At 45.4% G+C, this 21,748-nt stretch overlaps 1 protein-coding gene across 4 annotated transcripts in view; it reads left to right on the forward strand.

Moving 5' to 3' along the window:
- Positions 1–906: 906 nt before the first annotated feature.
- The window catches only part of LOC100663080 (integrin alpha-X), a 40,696-nt gene continuing 19,854 nt past the window's right edge, over positions 907–21,748 (forward strand). For 2 of the 4 annotated variants that reach the window (XM_023558989.2, XM_023558987.2), the window contains exons 1-14: positions 11,040–11,592; positions 12,183–12,288; positions 12,780–12,883; positions 13,161–13,231; positions 13,376–13,490; positions 16,726–16,856; positions 17,015–17,160; positions 17,408–17,561; positions 17,874–18,024; positions 18,234–18,307; positions 18,476–18,605; positions 18,717–18,859; positions 19,019–19,159; positions 19,250–19,462. In XM_023558989.2, the coding sequence (XP_023414757.1) occupies positions 11,496–11,592; positions 12,183–12,288; positions 12,780–12,883; positions 13,161–13,231; positions 13,376–13,490; positions 16,726–16,856; positions 17,015–17,160; positions 17,408–17,561; positions 17,874–18,024; positions 18,234–18,307; positions 18,476–18,605; positions 18,717–18,859; positions 19,019–19,159; positions 19,250–19,462 (1,776 nt within the window). In that variant the 5' untranslated portion in view covers positions 11,040–11,495. Of the gene's footprint in view, positions 6,603–7,960; positions 8,089–8,794; positions 8,878–11,039; positions 11,593–12,182; positions 12,289–12,779; positions 12,884–13,160; positions 13,232–13,375; positions 13,491–16,725; positions 16,857–17,014; positions 17,161–17,407; positions 17,562–17,873; positions 18,025–18,233; positions 18,308–18,475; positions 18,606–18,716; positions 18,860–19,018; positions 19,160–19,249; positions 19,463–21,748 lie in introns of those variants that run through there. The other 2 variants (XM_023558988.2, XM_003418791.4) reach the window with 2 other exon arrangements.

Raw genomic sequence — 21,748 nt, forward strand, 5'->3', positions numbered from 1 at the left:
CTGGCACTCTTTCTTCCTCTGTTGACTAGAGATCAATTGTTGCGTCGTGGATGGCCGATTGGAAGCTTTTAACACCCCAGACAGTACACAACCAACTAGGCGGTAGAACAGAAGCACTAAACATGTTATTAGGCCAATTAGCTGGGATGTCCCATGAAACCATGACCCTAAGCCTCCAAATCAAGAAACCAGATCCTATGAGGATTTTGGTTGTACATAAGCAGATACTCTTTGTGTGTGTGTGTGTGTGTATGTCATATAGATAGTTCTTAAAAGAGCATAAATCTCAAGGCAGACATTTTTTACCAGTTAAGATACACTGTTGCTTGGTTTTAAGAAGACTCCTGGAGATATTTTTGTGTAAGGTTTAAAGATTATCTCAGGGTAATATTTTCAGGAATTTATCCAGCCTCCATGGCTCCATAAAGTCTGGAGTCCATGAGAATCTGAAGTTCTGTTCTGCATTTCCCCCTTTTAATCAGGATTCTTCTATAGAATACTTGATCAAAATGTTCAGTAACAGTAGCCGGGCACCGTTCAGTTCTGGTCTCATGGCAAAGAGGCAGTTGCTCATGGAGGCAATTAGCCATGCATTCCATATCCTCCCCCTATTCCTGACTCTCCTTTTCCCTCTGTTGACCAGGTGAATAGGGAACAATTGTCATGACTTTAATGGTAGCTTGCAAGTTTTTAAGACCCCAGGCACTATGCTACAAACTAAGAGGTAGAACAGAAGCACTAAATACGTTATTAAGCCGATTAGCTGGAAAGTCCCGTGAAACCATGACCCTAAACTTCCAAGAATGGTTCCTTTTTTTTTTTTTTTTTTTTTTTTGAGAGGGCATGTCATGACCAGACACTAGCTAAATCAGGACTGAATAGGTCTTTTTTTTTTTTTTTTTTCTATTGTACTTCAGATGAAGGTTTACAGAACACACTAGTTTCTCATTAAACAGTACACATATTGTTTTATGACATTGGTTAACAACCCCATGACATGTCAACACTCTCCCTTCTCTGTCTTGGTTTCCCTACTACCAGCTTTCATGTCGCCTCCTGCCTTCTAGTCCTTGCCCCAGGGCTGGTGTGCCCCTTTAGTCTCGTTTTGTTTTATGGGCCTGTCCAATCTTTGGCTGAAGGATGAACCTCAGGAGTGACTTCATTACTGAACTCACAGGATGTCTGGAGGCCATGCTGTCAAGGTTTCTCCAGTCTCTGTCAAGCCAGCAAGCCTGGTCTTTCTTTTTGAGTTAGAATTTTGTTCTACATTTTTCTCCAGCTCTGTCTGGGACCCTCTATTTTGATCCCTGTCAGAGCAGTCAGTGGTGGTAGCCGGGCACCATCTAGCTGTACTGAACTCAGTCTGGTGGAGACTGTGGCGATGTGGTCCATTAGTTCTTTGGACTAATCTTTTCCTTATATCTTTAGTTTTCTTCATTCTTCCTTGCTCCTGAAGGGGAGAGACCAGTGGAGTATCCTAGATGGCCACTCACAGGCTTCTAAGACCCCAGACACTACTCACCAAAGTAGAATATAGAACATTTTCTTTATAAACTGTGTTATGCCAATTGAGCTAGATGTTCCCCGAGACCACGGCCCCCACAGCCCTCAGCCCAGCAATTCGGTTCCTCAGGGAGTTTGGATATAACTATAGAGTGTCCATGACCTTGTCTTGTACAAGTTGCACTGTCTTCCCCAGTATTGTGTGCTGTCTTACCCTTCACCAAAGTTACCACTTATCTGTTGTCTATTTAGTCTTTTTCCATCCCCCACCCCTCTCCTCCCTTGTAACCATCAAAGATTGTTTCTTTTTGTGTGTAAACCTCTACATGAGTTTTTACAGTAGTGGTCTCGTACAATAGACTGAGTAAGTCTTATCCTTAAGGCCTATACAATTCTCTTTAAATCCTTCACAGCTGCTGGTGAGGTGGCCGTTATCGTTCCCATTTTGCAGACTGACAATCCAGGCTACATTAACCTGCCCAAGGTTGTACATACTTCCTGTAACTTGGGCTCCAGCTCTGCTTGACCTGCTCACCTCCTGGGGCTGCCTCTGAAGACGGGAACTGAGGGAAGTACCACGGAACCTTTAAAGAAAGGGATATGAGTGTCACCTTCAAGGGAAACCCATAACTCCATAAGTCCTGTCACCAACACTTCGAACTCAACCCCCCACTCAGATCACCTCTCTTCTACTATTCTTCGTCTCCTCTCTCTGTTTCCCCAGTGACCAGTCTTGTCCTCCCCTTTTTGCCTAAATCACTTGCCAGTCATGGGAGTTTGAGCAGCGACAACGCTTCAGCTCTCTCAGGGGTTTTTTGAGGCTCAAATGAGTGGGCTGAAGTAAATGAGCCAGCTTTAACAGCCTCAAGTTGCTTCTTTCTCTTCCCTTGGCTAGTTGCCCAGTAGGTTCCTCGACCACCAGGTGGCACTAGGCACGCGTTCATTGTGTTCTCTAAGGTCCCTCTAAGTTCTTCTGCTTGTTTCCTGCAGCATTTTACTCAAGCGAAATAGATCCTTTATTTTCTTTTTCCCAAATTTGGCCCAATTCAAGTTAGTTTGCCTCCCAGAAAGGCTGATTCTTCCTCTTAGCCTGTTCCAAGGCTGCCTTCTGATTTATGCAACTACTGAGCAGGCCCTGGCAGTGGTGTCACTAGGGTTGGCATCACCCAGTGTGGTAACTCATGGTGTCACACACCCCCCCATGGACTTTCTTCCATACCAGACCATATAGAATCCTTGTTGTTGTCATTCTTAGGTGCCGTTGAGCTGGTTCCTACTCATAACAACCCTATGTACAACAGAACGAAACACTGCCCAGTCCTGGGCCATCCTCACAATCCTTGCTATGCTTGAGCCTGTTGTTGCAGCCCCTGTGTCAATCCATCTCACCGAGGGTCTTCCTCTTTTTCGCTGACCCTCTGTTTTACCAAGCATGATATCCTTCTCCAGGGATTGATCCCTCCTGATAACATGTCCAAACTATGTGAGTCTTGCCATCCTTACTTCTAAGGAGCATTCTGGTTGTACTTCCAAGACGGATTTGTTTGTTCTTTTGTCAGTCTTCACCAACACCACAATTCAAAGGTGTCGGTTCTTCTTTGGTCATCCTTATTCATCGTCCAGCTTTTGCATGCACGTGAGGCAATTGAAAACACCATGGCTTGGGTCAGGGGCACCTTATTCCTCAAGGTGACATCTCTGCTTTTCAGCACTTTAAAGAGGTCTTTTGCAGCCAATTTGCCCAGAACAACGCATCTTTTGATTTCTTGACTGCTGTTTCCATGGGGGTTGATTGTGTATCCAAGTAAAAGAAAATCCTTGACAACTTCAATCTTTTCTCCGTTTATGATGCTGCTTATTGGTCCAGTTGTAAGGATTTTTGTTTTCTTTACATTGAGGCATAATCCGTACTGAAGGCTGTGGTCTTTGATCTTCGTCAGTGAGTGCTTCAAGTCCTCTTCACTTTCAGCGAGCAAGGTTGTGTCATCTGCATAGCCAGGCTGTTAGTGAGTCTTCCTCCAATCTTGATGCCCCGTTCTTCTTCATATACTCCAGCTTCTTGAATTATTTGATCAGCATACAGATTGAATAGGTATGGTGAATGGATACATCCCTGACGCACACCTTTCCTGACTTTAAGCCATGCTGTATCCCCTTGTTCTGTTCGAATGACTGCCTCTTGATCCATGTACAGATTCCTCATGAGCACGATTAAGTGTTCTGGAATTCCTATTCTTCGTAATGTTATCCATAATTTGTTATAATCCACACTGTCGAATGCCTTAACATAGTCAATAAAACATAGGTAAACATCTTTCTGGTATTCTCTGTTTTCAGCCAGAATTCATCTCGCATCAGCAATGATATCCCTGGTTCCATGTCCTCTTCTAAATCCAGCTTGAATTTCTGTCAGTTCCCTGTCAATGTACTGCTGCAACTGCTTTTGAATGATTTTCAGGAAAATTTTGCTTGCTTGTGATATCATGATATTGTTTGATAATTTCTGCGTTCGGTTGGATTACCTTTCTTGGGAATAGGCATAAATATGGATCTCTTCTGGTCAGTTTGCCAGGTAGGTGTCTTTGAAATTTCTTGGCATAGACAAGTGAGCACTTCTTATGCTGCATCTGTTTGTTGAAATACCTCAGTTGATAGTCTGTCAATTTTCAGAGCCTTGTTTTTCCCCAGTGCCTTCAGTGCAGCTTGGACTTCTTCAGTAGCATTGATTCCTGATCATATGTTACCTCCTGAAATGGCTGAATGGCAACCAATTCTTTTTTGGTATAGTGACTCTGTGTTCCTTCCATCTTCTTTTGTTGCTGCCTGTATCACTTAATATTTTCCCCATAGAATCCTTCAATATTGCAACTCGAGGCTTGATTTTTTTCTTCAGTCCTTTCAGCTTGAGAAATGCTGAGCGTGTTCTTCCCTTTCGGTTTTCTATCTCCAGGTCTTTGCACATGTCATCATAATACTTTGTCTCCTCAAGCCGCCCTTTGAAATCTTCTGTTCAGCCCTTTTACTTCATCATTTTTTCCTTTTGCTTTAGCTACGTTCAAGAGCAAGTTTCAGAGTCTCTTTTGACATCCATTTAGGTTTTTTTTTTTTCTTTCCTGTTTTTTTAATGGCCTCTTGCTTTCTTCATGTATGATGTCATTGATGTCATTCCACAACTCATCTAGTTCTTGGTCTTTAGTGTTCAATGCTTCAAATCAATTCTTGAGTTGGTGTCTAAATTCAAGCAGGATAGACTCAAGGTTGTACTTTGGCTCTCATGGACTTGTTCTAACTTTCTTCAGTTTCAACTTGAAATTGCAAAGGAGTAATTGATGGTCTGATTTGCAGTCAGCCCCTGGCCTTATTCTGACTGATGATATTGAGCTTTTCCATCATCTCTTTCCACAGATGTAGTTGATTTGATTCCTGTGTATTCCATCTGATGAGGTCTTTGTGTATAGTTACAATTTATGTTGATGGAAAAGGTATTTGCAATGAAGAAGTTGTTGGTCTTGCAAAATTCTATCATGTGCTCTCCGGTATCATTTCTATCACCAAGGCCATATTTTCCATCAACAAATCTTTCTTCTTTGTTTCCAACTTTCAAATTCCAGTCACCAGTAATTATCAGTGCATCCTGATTACATGTTCAATCAATTTCAGACTGCAGAAGTTGGTAAAAATCTTCAATTTCTTCATTTTTGGCCCTAGTGGTTGTGTGTAAATGTGAACAATAGTCGTATTAACTGGTCTTCCTTGTAGGTGTGTGGATACCATCCTGTCACTGACCGCATTGTACTTCAGGATAGATCTTGAAATGTTCTTTCAGAAGAAAAACGCAACACCATTCCTCTTCAAGTTGCCATTCCCGGCATAGTTGACCATATGATTGTCAGATTCAAAATGACCAGTACCAGTCCTTTTTAGTTCATTAATGCCTAGCATATCTATCTTTATGTGTTCCATTTCATTTCTGGCAAATTCCAATTTTCCTAGATTCATACTACATGCATTCCAGGTTCTTATTATTAATGGAAGTTTGCGACTGTTTCTTCTCATTTTAGGTCATGCCACATGAGCAAATGAAAATCCCAAAAGCTTGACTCCATCCACATCATTAAGGTCGACTCTACTTTGAGGCAGCAGCTCTTCCCCAGTTGTATTTTGAGTGTCTTCCAATCTGAGGGGCTCATCTTCTGGCACTGTATCAGACAATGTTCCACTGCTATTCATAAGGTTTTCACCGGTTAATTCTTTCCAGAAGTAGACCGCTGGGTCCTTCTTCCTAGTCTGTCTTAGCTAACCTTGAAGCTCAACTGAAACCTGTCTGTCATGGGTGACCCTGCTGGTATTTGAATACTAGCGGCATAGCTTCCAGCACCACAGCAATGCGCAAGCCCCCACAGTAAGACAAACTGACAGATGCTTGGAGGACAGGATCCTTAGTAATGTTTATTATCAATTTTAATATAGAATAATATATGATAAATATACTTGTAAGTTGCTTAAATGTAATTTTTTCAGATTACATGAATACCCCCCCAAAAAAAAACCAAACCCACTACCATCCAGTGAGTTCCAACTCATAGACCCTATAGGACAGAGTAGAGCTGCCCCATACATTCTCCAAGGCTGTAAATCTTTATGGAAGCAGACTGCCAAGTCTTTCCTGGTGGAGCCACTGGTTTTCGAACCACCGACGTTTTGGTTAGCAGTCTGGCGCTTTAACCACTGCACCACCAGAGCTCCTAGTATATGAGTACCAACAACAAAATTGTTTTGTAAAAACCTTCTGCTTTGAATTACAACATTATTAATAACTGAGAGGAAGCCTTTTTTAAATTTTTTTCCTTCTTTTCTTTTAATATTACTTCATTCTCAAAAAAGTTTTGTTGATACAGGTTCACAAATACTAATTACCACAATGTTGTAGCTAAAACACTGGAAAATTTGACAAAATCAGCAACTATAGAAACATTGGCAGCAATGAAAACAACAGGGAGTGCTTGTAGCGCTTGCAGAGGAACCCTCTTGATTCGAAGCGTCGTTGTAATTGAGTAATAATGACAACTCTGACTGGAGCACATTAGAAGGTTTGAAAAGTAAGTTAGCATAAAATTTTAGCCTTGTAGGTGTATTGATACATGTAAGCTGGGCTTATGAAAAATGTTTTTGCTGTTAATATGGATAGTTTCATAAAAAATAATAAATTTCTGCAGAAACACTGCACAAATTTTTTTCAGACAGTTATTTTGGTGTCACCCCCCTTTGACAGTACCATCTGGCATGGTCCACACCCTCTGCACCCCCTAGCGATGCCACTGGGCCCTGGGCTGATTGGGGCTGAACACTTGGTCCATTAACTTCAAATCTGTGTAGACTTCCTTCCACCCACTGATCTGCCCACCATTCACTCATCCATCTGCCTGTCCATTCACCTGTCCATACACATACTCATCCGTCTCCCTACCAGCCATTCCTCCATACTCCCAACAGATATGTAATGACCCCTGATGGTGTCTACTCCAGGCCTAATGCCCATCCTTCGAAAGACAAGGAGAAATGACACATGGTGTCTCCCCTCTGTAAACTATCATCTAGAGAGTCTCACCTTTTATTTTTCATGAACGAAGACTGTTGAATCTCCCTCCTTGCCCTCAGCTTCTAACAACAACTGTAGCAATGAGAAGCAGCAAATGCTATTTCCCAGGTGTGTAACTGATCTGCATAAATGACTGAGACTGGAAGTATTAGGTCTTCTGTACAACAAATTCCTCCATTTGGGCAACACTCTGTCATTCATGAACTTCATTCAGGCAACAAATGTTTACTGTGTGCCTCCTATGTGTCAGGCATTGTGCTGAGTGTTGCAGACAGGAAGGTTAGAAAGGCACAGTCCTGATATTGAAGAAGCTTACAGTCCTTACCACAACACCTGGCAGTCACTTTTCCCCAAGCATCTCTTTCTGAGACTCACCAAAGTAGGGCCACTCACTTCCTCCCTGGGATCACTCTGCTGTCTAGTATAACTTCGAATTCGAATGCATCTGGAGTATTTTGTTTTCCTGTTTAGGGGGCCCTTTCCTGTTTATCTTGCTTCCCCCAGTGGCCAGCCCAGAGCCTGGGTCATGTCAGCAGCTCATGTGTATGGGATGAATGGACTAGTGAACAAATGCTGCACAGGCAGCAGGTGGGGTAGAGAGGGGTAAGTAAAATTATCAGCAGTGTGGTTAAGACTCTGGCACCTCTAGACTCACACTGCCTGAGTTTGAATCCTGTCTCCACCTTGTACTTGCTGAGTGATCTGAGGCAAGTGAAGCCACTTCTCTGTGCCTCAATTCTGCACCTATAAAATGGGGATAACAGCAGCCCCACTCCCAGGGCTGTTATGAGATTAAATGAGTTAATACATATAATTGCACTGTTTATACTATCACAGATCTTTTGTTTCATCATCCAGATGCTATTACAGTATCACTGCTCCTCCCTTCCACGGCTCAAGCCTCCCAGTTATTGACTAAAACCCTCCAGTGCTTCTGTCATTCACCACACCAGCACTCCATGCCCAGGGCGTACAGGGAATACCAGGTACTTTCAGAGGGGAGCTTCTTGCTGAGCACCTCTGTGTGTGTTTCTACCATATAATTCTATTTTGAGAAAATTTTGAGGTTGAGTAGGGAAGTGTCCTTCAAAGACAAACAAATGAAACAGATTGCATGTAGCAAGAAAGCAGGGGGGTGGGGGGTGGACGTTAGGCCATATTCATTCAGATCCTGTGGGTCTGCATGGGGTGGAAACAGACCAAGAAACCCGAGGGCTTCTGCCCACCAGGTTTCTGTTCTCTTTCATTCTCAAAACACACACACACACAAAAAAAAACCCAAGACAAGACCCAAAGCTACTGAGTTTCACTCAGCTCAGGCAGTCAAACCTGAATTAAGTCAGCTGCTTCTGACCTGGTCCCTTCTCTTCAAGTATCTGCCAGAGGCAGCCCCTCCTGCTCACCCATCCTGCTGAAATCTTCAATCAGCACCTTTGGGCTCAGGGATGGTGCAGAGATTTATTGAGTCAGAAATGGCAGCAGTAGAACTGACTGGCTGCTTGTCAAGCTCAGCCCCATACCCTCTCCTTGCCCTTGACCTCTTGTCACAGTTTGGGGGTGCCAGAAGGATAGAGCTAGGTTTGGCTAGTCATGGCCCCACTGGGATTAAGAGATGGGTGACACATGTGTCTATCGTTTCCTACTCATGTCATCCCCCTCAGCTGCCTTTGTGTTTGTTTTTTAATGTCACAGTTGTGATTCACTGAAATGGGGCTGTGGGTTGCAGACACCCTAAGGATTTGGCTGGAGCCTCACTGCCCTCATCTGTAAAGTGGGTGAGTGGAATTATATTATATTTTAATTATATTATACATTGTTATGATCCTGAGTTGTCCTTGCCAAAGATGGGATGTCTTACCTTGACCTTTCTCTGATTAGAATTTACCTTGACTGGGCCTGAAAAATCATGGAAGTATGCTGGACAGCTTGAGAAAAGGGATGGGCTCTTATTCTTCCAGTCTTCCTGTCTCCTCCCTCATTGACCAAGGATGGAGCCTGAGTCTGAGGAAAGGGACCAACATAAAGGCCAAGGTTCCTGGTATCTTTGAAGGCCAGAGGCCTCTCTGCACTCACTCTTTTCTGTTAAGCCATTCCTGAGTCTCCCAGCCTTCTGGCCCAAGGCATTTCTGGTCCATCTTTCATCCTCTGCAGAATCTGGGCCATCAGGCCACCTCTCCTTCCTCTTTATTGTTCTTTTTTTTTTTTTTTTTGGTCACCATTTCCTTCTTGGAATTCAACCCTCCACTCTTACACCCTGAAATTTTCCTCATCTCCAAGTATCCCAGGGCTCTTTCTCCAACCATATTGTTTCTGAAATCTCCTCATGGCTGCGCACCTCCAGATGAAGTTGCTGCCACATTCTTTGTCCTCTCCTCAGCCCACTCCAGGTGGCCTCTCCCACTACCATGGCACAGCTCACTCCACAGTCACCAATGGCCTCTGTTGCTAGATATAGGGACTTCTCTGTTTTTTACCTCACTGACATCTGTGCAGCCCATGACATTGATCACACTCTTTTTCTCCAGGCTGCCTTCCCATCATGCCCTTCTCCCTCCTGGTCTTCCTTCGTGTCTTTGAGGACTCCTTTTCAGTCTTCAGCTTTGCTGCCAGTATTGGGATCCATCCTTGGGATCTGTCCCAGACTCGTCTTTCTCCTCCCTCTTTAAACTCTCACCAGAATCTCATCCAGAACTTCTGCTGAGGGTTCCAATAAGTCTCCAGTCCAGACTTTTCTCCTGAGATCCAAACTCACATACCCAACTGCCCCTGGGACATCTCCACTTGGAGGCGCCAGGGGCCGTCATATGCAACACAATAATCGTCAAAGCATAATAATGACAATAACCAATAACAAAATCTCTTACTTTGTGCCATACATTCTTCTAAGCATTTCACGTTTACTCACTGAGCCTTCCTAGCAACACCAGGAGGTGTGTGCTTTTGTTATCACACCCATTTTACAGATGAGGAAACTGAAGCCTAGAGAGGTTGAAAGAGTCCAATCTCTTAAACACTATAGTCTGGTTCTTCTCAAAACCACTGTTGGCCTAACCTACCCTCTTCATCCTCCTCCACTACTCTCTAGCTCCAGGACTATCACCCTGGTCCAGTCAGCCACCAGTCTTATTGATTCTACTCCCCACTAGCTCACCCTATAGGCCCCCATCACCTCCTTCCTGACTGATCTGTTTCTAGCTTGTTCCCAACTCAAGCATCCTGGCTTTCTAAAATGTAAATGTGGATGATCTCAACTCCCTGATAATTTTCCTCAATGTTTCCCTCTGGCATCAAGATAAAATCAACATGCTTTAAGGGGATTTTCAAAGACCTGGGGCTCACTTCCCCTTCCCCTACTCCTTCATTGCTCAGACCTCATCTCTTGCCACTTTCCACCTCCCACTCTGCTTTCCATCACTAACCTTGCTACACAAACAGACTCTTCTGTGTCTTGCCTCATCTATATTTGGCTAAATTTTCAGAAGCCTGCTCCCTCGTAGTCTACTGACTTCAGTTGCCTTGAAGACTCAGCTCAAGTTTCATCTCCTCCAGGAAGCCACCGTGGAAACTCACACCTCCCCAGCCTGGATATTGGGCTTTTTGTAGTCTCTGAGCTTCTCCTCTCATAGCAGTGATCTTGCTTACACGTATGCCTTCTCCACTTACTCCAGGGCTGAGACTTTGTGGCTTATGTTTTCTACCTCAACTAGCAGAGGACTTGTACAATCAGCCTCCAATTAGGCTTGTTGTAAAAATGACAGAGCCTTGGTGATGCAGTGATTAAAACTCAGCTGCTAACCAAAAAAGCTGGCAGTTCAAATCCACCAGCTGCTTCTTGGAAGCCCTATGAGGCAGTTCTACTCTGTCCTCTAGGTTTACTATGAGTCAGAATCAACTTTATGACAATAGATTTTTTTTTTTTGGTATAAATGATGAATAAATGAGTGAATGAATTAACAAGTATCCATTCTGTGCTCCTCCTAAGGACCGGATGCCTGACTCCTCGACTCAGAGGCTTCCAGGTCAGAAGCAGAGCGCTCTCACTAGGGTCTCCATGAGGGTTCTGGCCCCATCCCAGTATCTGCCTCTTCCTCCTCCCCAGACTGACTAAAGTTTCAAGGTCAAGGGGAGCCTTCTGCCTGTACAAGGAGGAAATCTGGGAGAAAGGGAGCTGGGCAGAGGATTTGTATCCACCCAAGTTTAGAGTGACCAGCAAGAAAGGCAAACCAAGTCATCTCTGTTTAGAAAGACTCCCAAATTGGGAAGGTGTGGGCTGCCAGGCCCCCTTCTCTGCTCATTTTAATCACTTTCTCCGCCCTTAAACTCTGAGTTATGCTGACGACTTTCCTGCCTGCCTCTGGCCTCCTGACTGCCTCTCTGCTCACTTGCTTCCTCAATGTCTTGGTCCAGCTATTCTCCCAGTGGCCCTGGAGGTTGGAGCCCCATGCCTGACCTGCCAGTCATGACCAGAATAGTTGTCCTTCTGCTGATGGGTAAGTTGGGGCCTGAAAAAAGGGGGACTGGGAGATGATTAGGGTCCAGGTAGAGAGAGAGAAGGAGATACACATTTTAGACTCAAAAATTAGGGGAAGACTGGTACATAGGGTTAGGGATTTGGAGTTTGTGGAGGGAGGGGATATTAGAGAACCAATTTTATGAGAGTTCAAGATGCCAGAAGAGAAGTTGCCTGTACAATCCAGAGATTTAAAAAATAGACAGAACAAGTCTACCTGTGCTCTATCTACAGGGTCCCTTTGTCCACAAATTTTCCTGCACTCTCCCTCATAGGAGCCTCAGGAGTACTGGTGGGAAAGGATTATCTTTAGAGCTTGGGTGTCACTCTGTGGGAATGGAGAACTGAACACTGTGGGGAGGCTAGTGGGTGAAGAGCTGTCTCTGAACTATCTGAAGGAGAGAAGGGGGTCAGAGGGAGACCTCACCATGGGAGTCGAGAAGACAAGGAGACTCTGGATATTGGGCTTGGAGGGGACACTGGGGATCTGGGGGCCTGGGAGATGGAGCCAGGAGATCCAAGGCTAGAAGAATTACTCTTCTCCAGAACTTCTCTTTCTGCCCTCCTCAGCCTTACCTTCGTCTCTCTGCTTCAACTTGGACACGGACAAGCCAAAAGTCTTCCACATGGACAGTGCTGGGTTTGGACACAGTGTGGTCCAGTATGATGACTCCTGGTGAGGACTGGCAGTGACTGACCTCTGGCTTTCACAAGCTCCTCTGCCTGCCCAGGGGTTCTTTCCTTCCCCATCTGCCTCACCTCATTTGCAAACTTTCTTCTCTGTCTGATGTGGCAATTCCCCCAAGGTTATGAGTATTTGGACAGAAAATAGGAGCTGTCTTGCCATCGCAATAATCATACTTCACATTTATTGAACCCTTACTAAGGGCCAGGCATTGTGCCAAGCATGTTATATGTAGACACTGCTTTAATTCTCATATGAACACTTTGAGGTAGGAATCATTCATCCAAGAAATACCTGTTGAGTGCCTACATGTGCCAGACACTGTATCAGGAGCTGAGCATAGAGCAAAAAATAAAAATCACAATTTTCTCCACATGTGGAGCTTCAATTGTTATTTTCAGAGATATGAAGTAAACTCGCCAAGTGGCAGTCTGGCTCCAGACTCCACACTCTTAAATGAGATGTTCCACATCTCCCCACAGGGTGGTGGTTGGAGCCCCCCAAGAGATAAAGGTTGCCAACCAAACAGGTGGTCTCTACCAATGTGCCTACAGCATGGAGAAGTGTGAGCCCCTTCCCCTGCCGGGTGAGTCACTGTCCCTTTCTGGGTCCAGGTCTGGGGGCCTATGGGAGGCCAGGGGTCCCGCTTCCCAGCTTCATCTCTGTCTGCAGACACTTCATCCTCAGACAGGTCTCCTGATCCCATCAAGTGTTCCCTGCCCATCGCACCTCTACACCACCACAACTCTGCCAATACCTGGGAACTCCCTTGGCTGTTCAGACCACCTTGTCTTTCACAGCTGAGGTGACTCTAGTTCTCTCTGTGCTCCTGAGGGTGACCATGTACATATCTGTCCTGTTAGTCCCCCCAGAGTTTGTGAACATGTCCCTGGGCCTGTCCTTGGCAGCCACCACTAACCCCGCTCGGCTGTTGGTGAGTTGCTTTGGTCACAAGAGGGTCTTGAGGGGAAGAGTGGGGACTTGGAGCTGCTGAGGCAGGGACTCTTGGGGAAGGTGGATGCATTGGAATGGGAAGGAAGCAGGGACAGTCTCTCCTACTGGTCCTTTCTTTCCCCAGGCCTGTGGCCCCACTGTGTACCATGTGTGCAAGGGAAACATATATTTGACTGGGTTCTGCTTCCTGCTAACCTCCCCCTCCCAGCATGTCCAGAGGCTCCCGGCAGCCCTGCAGGGTGAGTATTCTTGGCCTTTGTGTCCTGTGAGGAGCCTGCACATATCCAAATGAGAGTGTGGTGGGGCCAGAGACACTCTTGCCAGAGTGGATAAGAAAGGATGTATTTGGGAAAAACTATTTACTGGATGATGTAGTGAGTGGTTCCAAACAAGGGCTGGTGAGCCACTGCTTGCTTTCACACCCTGTTCCTTACCATCTCTCTGTGAGACCTCTCCTGTGATCTTATGCCCTCTGAGCCTTAGTCTCTTTGTCTGTCAGATGGGGATGATAATAAGTAATAATGCACCCAACACTGTGAGAGTAACATAAGATGATCCATGGCCAGGGTTCAGCACGGTGCTTGGCAGGCAGTGAGGGTTCAATAAATGCCAGCTGCTAGTATTTTTAGAGAGAAGGGGGATTTTCTTTTTGACCATGTGCAGCAAGCTGAGAAAGAGAGGGGAGGACTCAAGGCAGTTTGTACAGTGTGTATGTGTGCACGCATGTGTGCTGGTATAGGTTGAAGCATACGGCCTGGCTTCCTTGATGGGTCCCTGGGGGGCAAGATGGAACAGTGAGCTTTTTAGACCCAATCTATGGCCAACTGAGGCCCCTGGGGAGACTGACAATTGATCACTGAACAGGGTGCCCCTGTCAACACATCCTAGGTCCAGACTCCACCCTACAGGTCCTGGCTCCCAGCGGAACACCCAGGACATCTACTTTTGGTGGTGTGAGGACTCCAGGGAAAAAAGGGGAAGCTGGGAGTAGGAATGAAACAGGGCGTCCTCTTAGTGAGCTGTAAGAGCTTCTCTTCTGAGGAGAGATACTGCTTTCATCCAGGAAGGGAGTTGTTGTTAGGTACTGCGGAGTCAGCTCCGATTCACAGCAAACCTATGAACAACAGAACAAAACCCTGCTGAGTCCTGTGTTATCCTCACAATTGTCGCTATGCTTGAGCCCATCGTTTCAGTCACTTCCTCAATCTATCTTGTTGAGGGTCTTCCTCTTTTTCACTGACCCCCACTTTACCAAGGACAATATCCTTGTCCAGGGACTGGTCCCTCCTGATAACATGTCCAAAGTACATGAGACAAAATCTCGCCATCCTCACTTCCAAGGAGCATTCTGGCTGTACTTCCAAGACAGATTGGTTTGTTCTTCTGGCTGTTCAATCTTCTTCGCCAACACTATAATTCAAATGCATCAATTCTTCTTTGGTCTTCCAACACTTTAAAGAGGTCTTTTGCAGCCGATTTGCCCACTGCAATATATCGTTTGATTTCTTGCCTGCTGCTTCCATAGGCATTGATTGTGGATCCAAGTAAAACGAAATCCTTGACAACTTCAATATTTTCTCCATTTATCATGACATTGCTTATTGGTCCAGTTGGGAGGATTTTGTTTTCTTTCTTTTTTCCATTAAAAATTATTTTATTCAAACTATATTTTCCAAAAAAGAGGGTTCTGTGTTAGTCATCTTTGAAAGTTTTCATACCATTTCAGAACCACATTTGCTGGAATGAGTATTTCAGATGGACTATGTGTCATCTGGGCCTGAAAGACTGTAAATGACAAAGTAAAATAGTAAAAATCGTCCAACCTCTTTTATGTGAACCGAGTGAATGAATCAGCTGAGGATACAGCAGCATTTCCTACAAGAGTCTGCTGAGCAAGTAAAAAACAAATTTATCCTCTGCCACTTGCTGTTCAGCTGTTTGCATCAGCCTCCAGCCACCAAGCAGCCAAACATGGTGACGGCAGCTACCCTGAGCAGGCAGGTACCCAAAGCTGGATTTTCATTTTCTTTATGTTGAGGTGTAATCCATACTGAAGCCTGTAGTCTTTGATCATGAGTAAGCACTTCAAGTCTTCCTCACTTTCAGCAAGGAAGGTTGTGTCGTCTGCATGGTGCAGGTTGTTAATGAGTCTTCCTCCAATCCGGACGCCCCGTTCTTCTTCATATAGTCCTGCTTCTTGGATTATTAGCGCAGCATTCAAATTGAATAAGTACGGTGAAAATATACAGTCCTGACACACACCTTTCCTGATTTTAAACCACACAGTATCCCCTTGTTCTGTTTGAATGACTGCCTCTTGGTCTGTGTACAGGTTCCTGATGAACACAAATAGGTGTTCTTGAATTCCCATTTTTGGCCATGTTGTCCATAATTTGTTATGATCCACACAGTCGAATGCCTTTGGATAGGCAATGAAACACAGGTAAACATCTTCCTGGCATTCTCTGCTTTCAGCCAGGATTCACCTAACATCAGCAATGGAATCCCTCATCCCTTCTCCTCTTCTGAATCCGGCTTGAATTTCCAGCAGTTTCCTGTCAATGTACTGCTGAAATTGCTTTTGAATTACCTTCAGCAAAATTTTACTTGTGTGTGGTATTAATGAAATCTTTCAATAATTTCCACTTTGTGTTGGCTCACCTTTCTTTGGAATGGGCATGAATATGGATCTCTTCCAGTCGGTTGGCGAGGTAGCTGTCTTCCAAATGTCTTGGCATAGACAAGTGAGCACTTTCAGGCCTGCATCCATTTGTTGAAACATCTCAGTTGGTATTCTGTCAATTCCTCGAGCCTTGTTTTTTGCCAATGCCTTCAATGCAGCTTGGACTTCTTCTTTCAGTACCGTTGGTTCTTGATCATATGCTACCTCCTGAAATGGTTGAAAGTTGACCAATTCTTTTTGGTACAGTGACTCTGTGAAGGAGTATGAGCTTGCATATAAGCTGGGAACAGAAGAGGGTCAGCATGTGGATGTTGCCAGAAGGGGCATTAAAAGTATTTAACAAAAGTACAGTTCAGCACTGACCAATGACGACAGACACTGGCCTGGGCCCTGAGCAGGGTTCTTTCATTGAGGGATGGGGACATTGTGAGAAGAGGTGAGGTAGATGTCAAGGGGAGAGGGTGAGGATACCAAAATGGAAGGAGAAAGTATTAAGCTTTTTACCATCAAGACTGGAGGAATTTTCACTTTTTAACGAACCAGGCTGCTCCACAGGTGTGAGCAGGTGAATGACAGTTGTAGTCTGTATAAGAGACTTTGGGAGACTGAAGGTCTCTATTCTAGGCAGGGGAGTAGGAAGCCTTACCTCCTCACAAGGAGAGGACCCAGGGTGCAGGGCCAGACTGGGGTGGGGGGTTTGTGTTGAGGGAATGGGTTCTTGTGGCCAGGAGGCTGAGATCCTGGGCTCTGAGGAGTGTCCCTTGGAGAGTCACTCCTGCCTCCTTCCACAGAGTGCCCAAGGCACGAACAGGACATCTTGTTCCTGATTGATGGCTCAGGCAGCATCACCCCAGATGATTTTGAGAGAATGATGAACTTCGTGAAGGCTGTGATGAGCCAGTTCCAGAGACCCAGTACCCAGGTGTGCCCTCAGGGGAGGGAAGGCAAGTTTGCAGAGCATTGCTGTGAGGAGCATTACTGAGAGGAGGGGCATTGCTGGAAGGGCTTTGTTGGGAGAAGCATTGGGGGTTCTAGTGAAGAGCCTCTGCTCCCACCCATACTACCATATGGCTTTTACAGTTCTCCCTGATGCAGTTTGCCAACAGTTTCAACATACATTTTACTTTCCACAACTTCGCACACAGCTCCGACCCACAAGCCTTGTTGAATGGTGTGAAACAGCTGAAAGGGTTGACTTACACAGCCTCAGCCATCCAAATAGCCACGTGAGTTCTGCCTTCTCTAGGCGCTTCCCCAAAGCATGTGAATCTACTTTTCGACCTCATCTGTCTCTATGAGAAAGAGACAGCGGGGACTGAAATTCAGCCTCGTCTCTTCTCACCAAACTGAGTGCCTCTAAGTGGGATCACGGCCTCCCAGAAGAAAGGGCACCTCCTTCTAGTTATTACAAGGGCACCTGAGGCTAGCAGTAGTTCTGTTCACAGGTCTCTGGACCTTCTTCTTCCCTGACAGAAATGTTATGTTCAGTCCCCAAAAAGGGGCCCGTGAGAATGCCACCAAGATCCTCATAATCATTACTGATGGGCAGAAGGAAGGTGACTACCTGGACTATAAGCATGTCATCCCCAGGGCTGAGGCAGCAGGCATTATTCGCTACGCCATTGGGGTAGGAATTGGGGATGCCCTCTCACCACTTCCTCCCATTGCTTCCTCTCTAAGCAACTTCCCTTTCAAGGACAGAAATCCCAGCTCTCTCCTCTCCTACTACCTTCAGGATAAAACCTCTGTCCCAGCTCTCGGGCTCACAATGCTTTTGCCTAAATTTCTTGATCCTGCCTGTTTCTTTTTTTTTTCTCATCTGTATACTGGGTGGCATAATATCGTCCTTGCAGGGTTATTGGAGGGTGTCAGTGCCCAGCATGGAGTAGGCATATTACATTTATTATTATTTATAATTGTTGGCCTTTGCTGGGGACAGGTAGGATCGGCTTTTCAAAAGCCACAATCCAAGAAAGAATTAAAAGTCATTGCATCGAAGCCCTCCCAGGAATATATATTTCAAGTGGAGAACTTTGATGCTTTGAGAGACATTCAAAACCAACTGAAGGAGAAGATCTTTGCCATTGAGGGTAAGTCAGAGATGGAGCTACTTGCTTTGGAAACCCTCACCCATAAATGCTTGCCTTCCTTTAACTTAGACCCCAATGTCATAGGCACTAACCCCTCCCTGTAGGTTTTAAAGTCCAGCATTAGGTCCTTCCAAAGCTGAGGTGTTCATCTTGGGCCCTTCAAGGCCCATCTTTCCCCCCTGGGGCCCAAGTATCCTGCCTTCCCCTAGGTACGCAGTCCACAAGTACTACTTCCTTTGAATTTGAGATGTCCCAGGAGGGCTTCAGTGCTGTGTTCACACCTGTGAGTTGGGCCTCTTTCAGGCCAATCATGGGGTATAAGGGAAATGAGGAAGGAGGGAGGAGGAAGGCAAGGGTGAGTGTCTGAATGAATCCAGGGCAGGCATTTTGGGGTGGAATGGGCTCTATTTATCCTCCCAGTCTGCTCAGCCCTGGAATCCTTTCCTCCCAGGATGGACCAGTTCTGGGAGCTGTAGGGAGCTTCAGCTGGTCTGGAGGTGCCTTCCTGTACCACCCAAATATGAGCCGCACCTTTATCAACATGTCTCAGGAGAATGTGAGCATGAGCGACTCTTATCTGGGTGAGAAAAGGCTGGAGCTAGGGGAAAGGGGACAGTATGGGAAGGTGAGCTGCCTGGGAAGGGCAGAAACCCCAGAGGAAGAGAGGACAAGCAAAGTCCTGGACCTCTCAGGTTACTCCGCTGAGTTGGCCATTTGGAAGGGGGTACAGAGCCTGGTCCTGGGTGCCCCCCGCCACCAGCACATGGGAAAGGTTGTCATCTTCATCCAGAAGTTGATGCGATGGATACTGAAGGCCGAAGTCACAGGGACCCAGGTTGTGTATGAGGGAAGCTGGGATGGGATGTGAGGGTGGGCAGGGGGATTTGGAGCTTATGGTGGGAAGATTTTGGTGCCTGGGGAGAGGTGGGACCTGGCCGAGAAGGAGGTGTCTGTGGGATGGGCAGACAGGGTGACTTCAGGCTCTGCCCTCCAGATCGGCTCCTACTTTGGGGCCTCCCTTTGCTCCGTGGATGTGGACAGAGACGGCAGCACTGACCTGGTCCTCATTGGGGCCCCTCATTACTACCAGCAGACCCGGGGGGGCCAGGTGTCTGTCTGCCCCTTGCCCCAAGGGGTAAGTGATTGATGGGGCCTGGGCTGGGTGGGTCCCAGGTTAGAGGTGCAGAGGTTGCCCCACTTGGGGCCTGACACTGATTTTTTTCAGCAGCAGGCCAAGTGGCAGTGTCAGGCTGTTCTCCGTGGGGAGCAGGGCCATCCTTGGGGCCGCTTTGGGGCAGCCCTGACAGTGCTAGGGGATGTGAATGGAGACAAGCTGACAGATGTGGCCATTGGAGCGCCGGGGGAGCAGGAGAACCGGGGTGCTGTCTATGTATTTCATGGAGCATCAGGAGTGGGCATCAGCCCCTCCTATAGCCAGGTGAGTCCTGGTCACGGTTCTTGTTACTATAACCGTTTTCTCCTTGCTTCTCCGTCCTTCCAAATTGCCACCTGGAAAATCCTCCTCTTCTACCTCATCTGACTTCTCTTGCCAAGCAATGGGCACCTAAAAGGCAACAGGAAAAATCTTCGACGTGATAAATTGACATTGACTCGTACATATCCTACTTTTATGGGGACTTGATACTTGAATGTGTTCTCCACCAGGCCTTTTAATCTCTCCAGCAGCTTTATAAGTTGCATAGGCCAGGCATTAGCAAAACCCATTTTACAGATGAAATATGAGATATGGAGAAGAAAAGTGACTTGACTTGTCCAGGGTTATATAGCCAATCAGGAACTGTGATGACTCCTAACTCAGTGCTTGGTCTCTTGGTGGCTCCCTGTTATCCACCAGTTTAGGTCTGGCTGCCTCAGTCTGCCTGTCCCCTCACTCATTCATCCTCCCAGATGCTACATTACTTTATTCCCTTCCTGCCATCAGCAATCCTATCATGTGCCCATCTAGGCAGGACCCTCCCACCAAATGGGCAGGGTTCTTCAAACAGGGAGGACTACTTCCCTTGGCAAAAGTCAAGGAAGCCCTGATTGAAAAATAAGCAGAGGACCATCACTGAGGATCAAATTGTCTATAGAAGAACCCTGATCAAAAGGGGGAAAATGTGGAAGAGAATTTGAAATTCTAATGGAGTCCAGACTTTCTGGACCCATTGAGGCTAGACAAATCCCTGAAACTATTGCCCTGAGAAAATCTTTAAACTTAAACCTAAAACCAAAGCTATCCCCGGAAGTTTTCTTTAAACCAAACAGTAGTTTAGCTTAATTAATCAAGAATGTCTACCTTTAGCATTATGCTCTTTTAAGAACTACCCCTACGGGATCAAAATGATTCTTTCCTACCTGAAAGAATAGATAGGAAACTTAGGGGGAAATGAGTTTATATTAATGAGGGAGAAACAATTCAGAAAAGGAGGGTGAGAAATGTTGCACAACTTGAAGAACGTAATCAACGTCACTGAATTGTAATGTAGAAGGTATTGAATTGGTGTATATGTTCTGCTGTGTATATTCTCAACAACGACAAAGAATAAAACAAATTATTTAAAAGAATAAGGCAAAGATCAGAATATTTTTAAAGAAGATATACAAATGGCTAATAAGCACATGAAAAGATGCTCAAAATCATTAGTTATCAAGAAATGCAAATCAAAACCACAATGGGCTACCACTCACACCCACTAGGATGGCTATAATAAATAAATAAATAAAAAGATAGATAATAATAAGTGTTAGTGTGAATGCGGAGGAAACCAAACATTCACACATTGCTAGTGGGAATGTAAAATTGTGCAGCCACTTTAGAAAACAGCCTGGCAGTTTCTCAAAAAATTATCCATAAAGTAACCATAAAAAAACAAAACCAACCCCACTGCCGTGGTGTCAATTCCGACTCATAGCGACCCTATAGGACAGAGTAGAACTGCCCCGTAGAGTTTCCAAGGAGTGCCTGGCGGATTTGAACTGCCAACCTCTTGGTTAAGAGCCATAGCACTTAACCACTACACCACCAGGGTTTCCAAAGTAACCACATGACCCATTAATTCCACTCTTAGATATGTGTCCAACAGGAATGAAAACATGTCTCCTCACACAAAGTTGCCCATAGATGTTCATAGCAGCATTATTCATAATAGCCAAAATGTGGAAACAACCCAAATGTCCATCAACTGATGAACTGATGAACGAATAAATAAAATGTGGTATATCCATACATAAAAAGGAATGACATACTGCTACGTGCTACAACATGGATGAATCTTGAAAACACTGAGCTAAGTGGAAGAAGCCAGTCACAAAAGACTACATATGCCAGTCACAAAAGACTGCATATTGTATGGCTCCACTTCTATGAAATGACTAGAACAGGCAAATCTGTAGAGATAGAAAGTAGATGAGTGCTTGCGCAGTGGTTAAGAGATACTGCTGCTAACCAAAAGGTCAGCAGTTTGAATCCACCAGCTGCTCCTTGGAAGCCCTATGTGGCAGTTCTACTCTGTCTTATAGGGTTGTTATGAGTCGGGACCCACTAGATATCAAAGGGTTAAAACTGAGGGGAGGGGGAAATGCAGGGAATAAAGAGTGACTGCTAAAGGTTATGGAGTTTCTTTTGGGGTAATGGAAATATTCTAAAATTGATTGTGGTTATAGTTCACAACTGTATGAGCATATTAAAAACCATTGGGTTGTATATTTTAAAAGGGTGTAT

This window comes from Loxodonta africana, chromosome 12, assembly GCF_030014295.1.
Source record: "Loxodonta africana isolate mLoxAfr1 chromosome 12, mLoxAfr1.hap2, whole genome shotgun sequence".
Classification (NCBI taxonomy): Eukaryota; Metazoa; Chordata; class Mammalia; order Proboscidea; family Elephantidae; genus Loxodonta; species Loxodonta africana.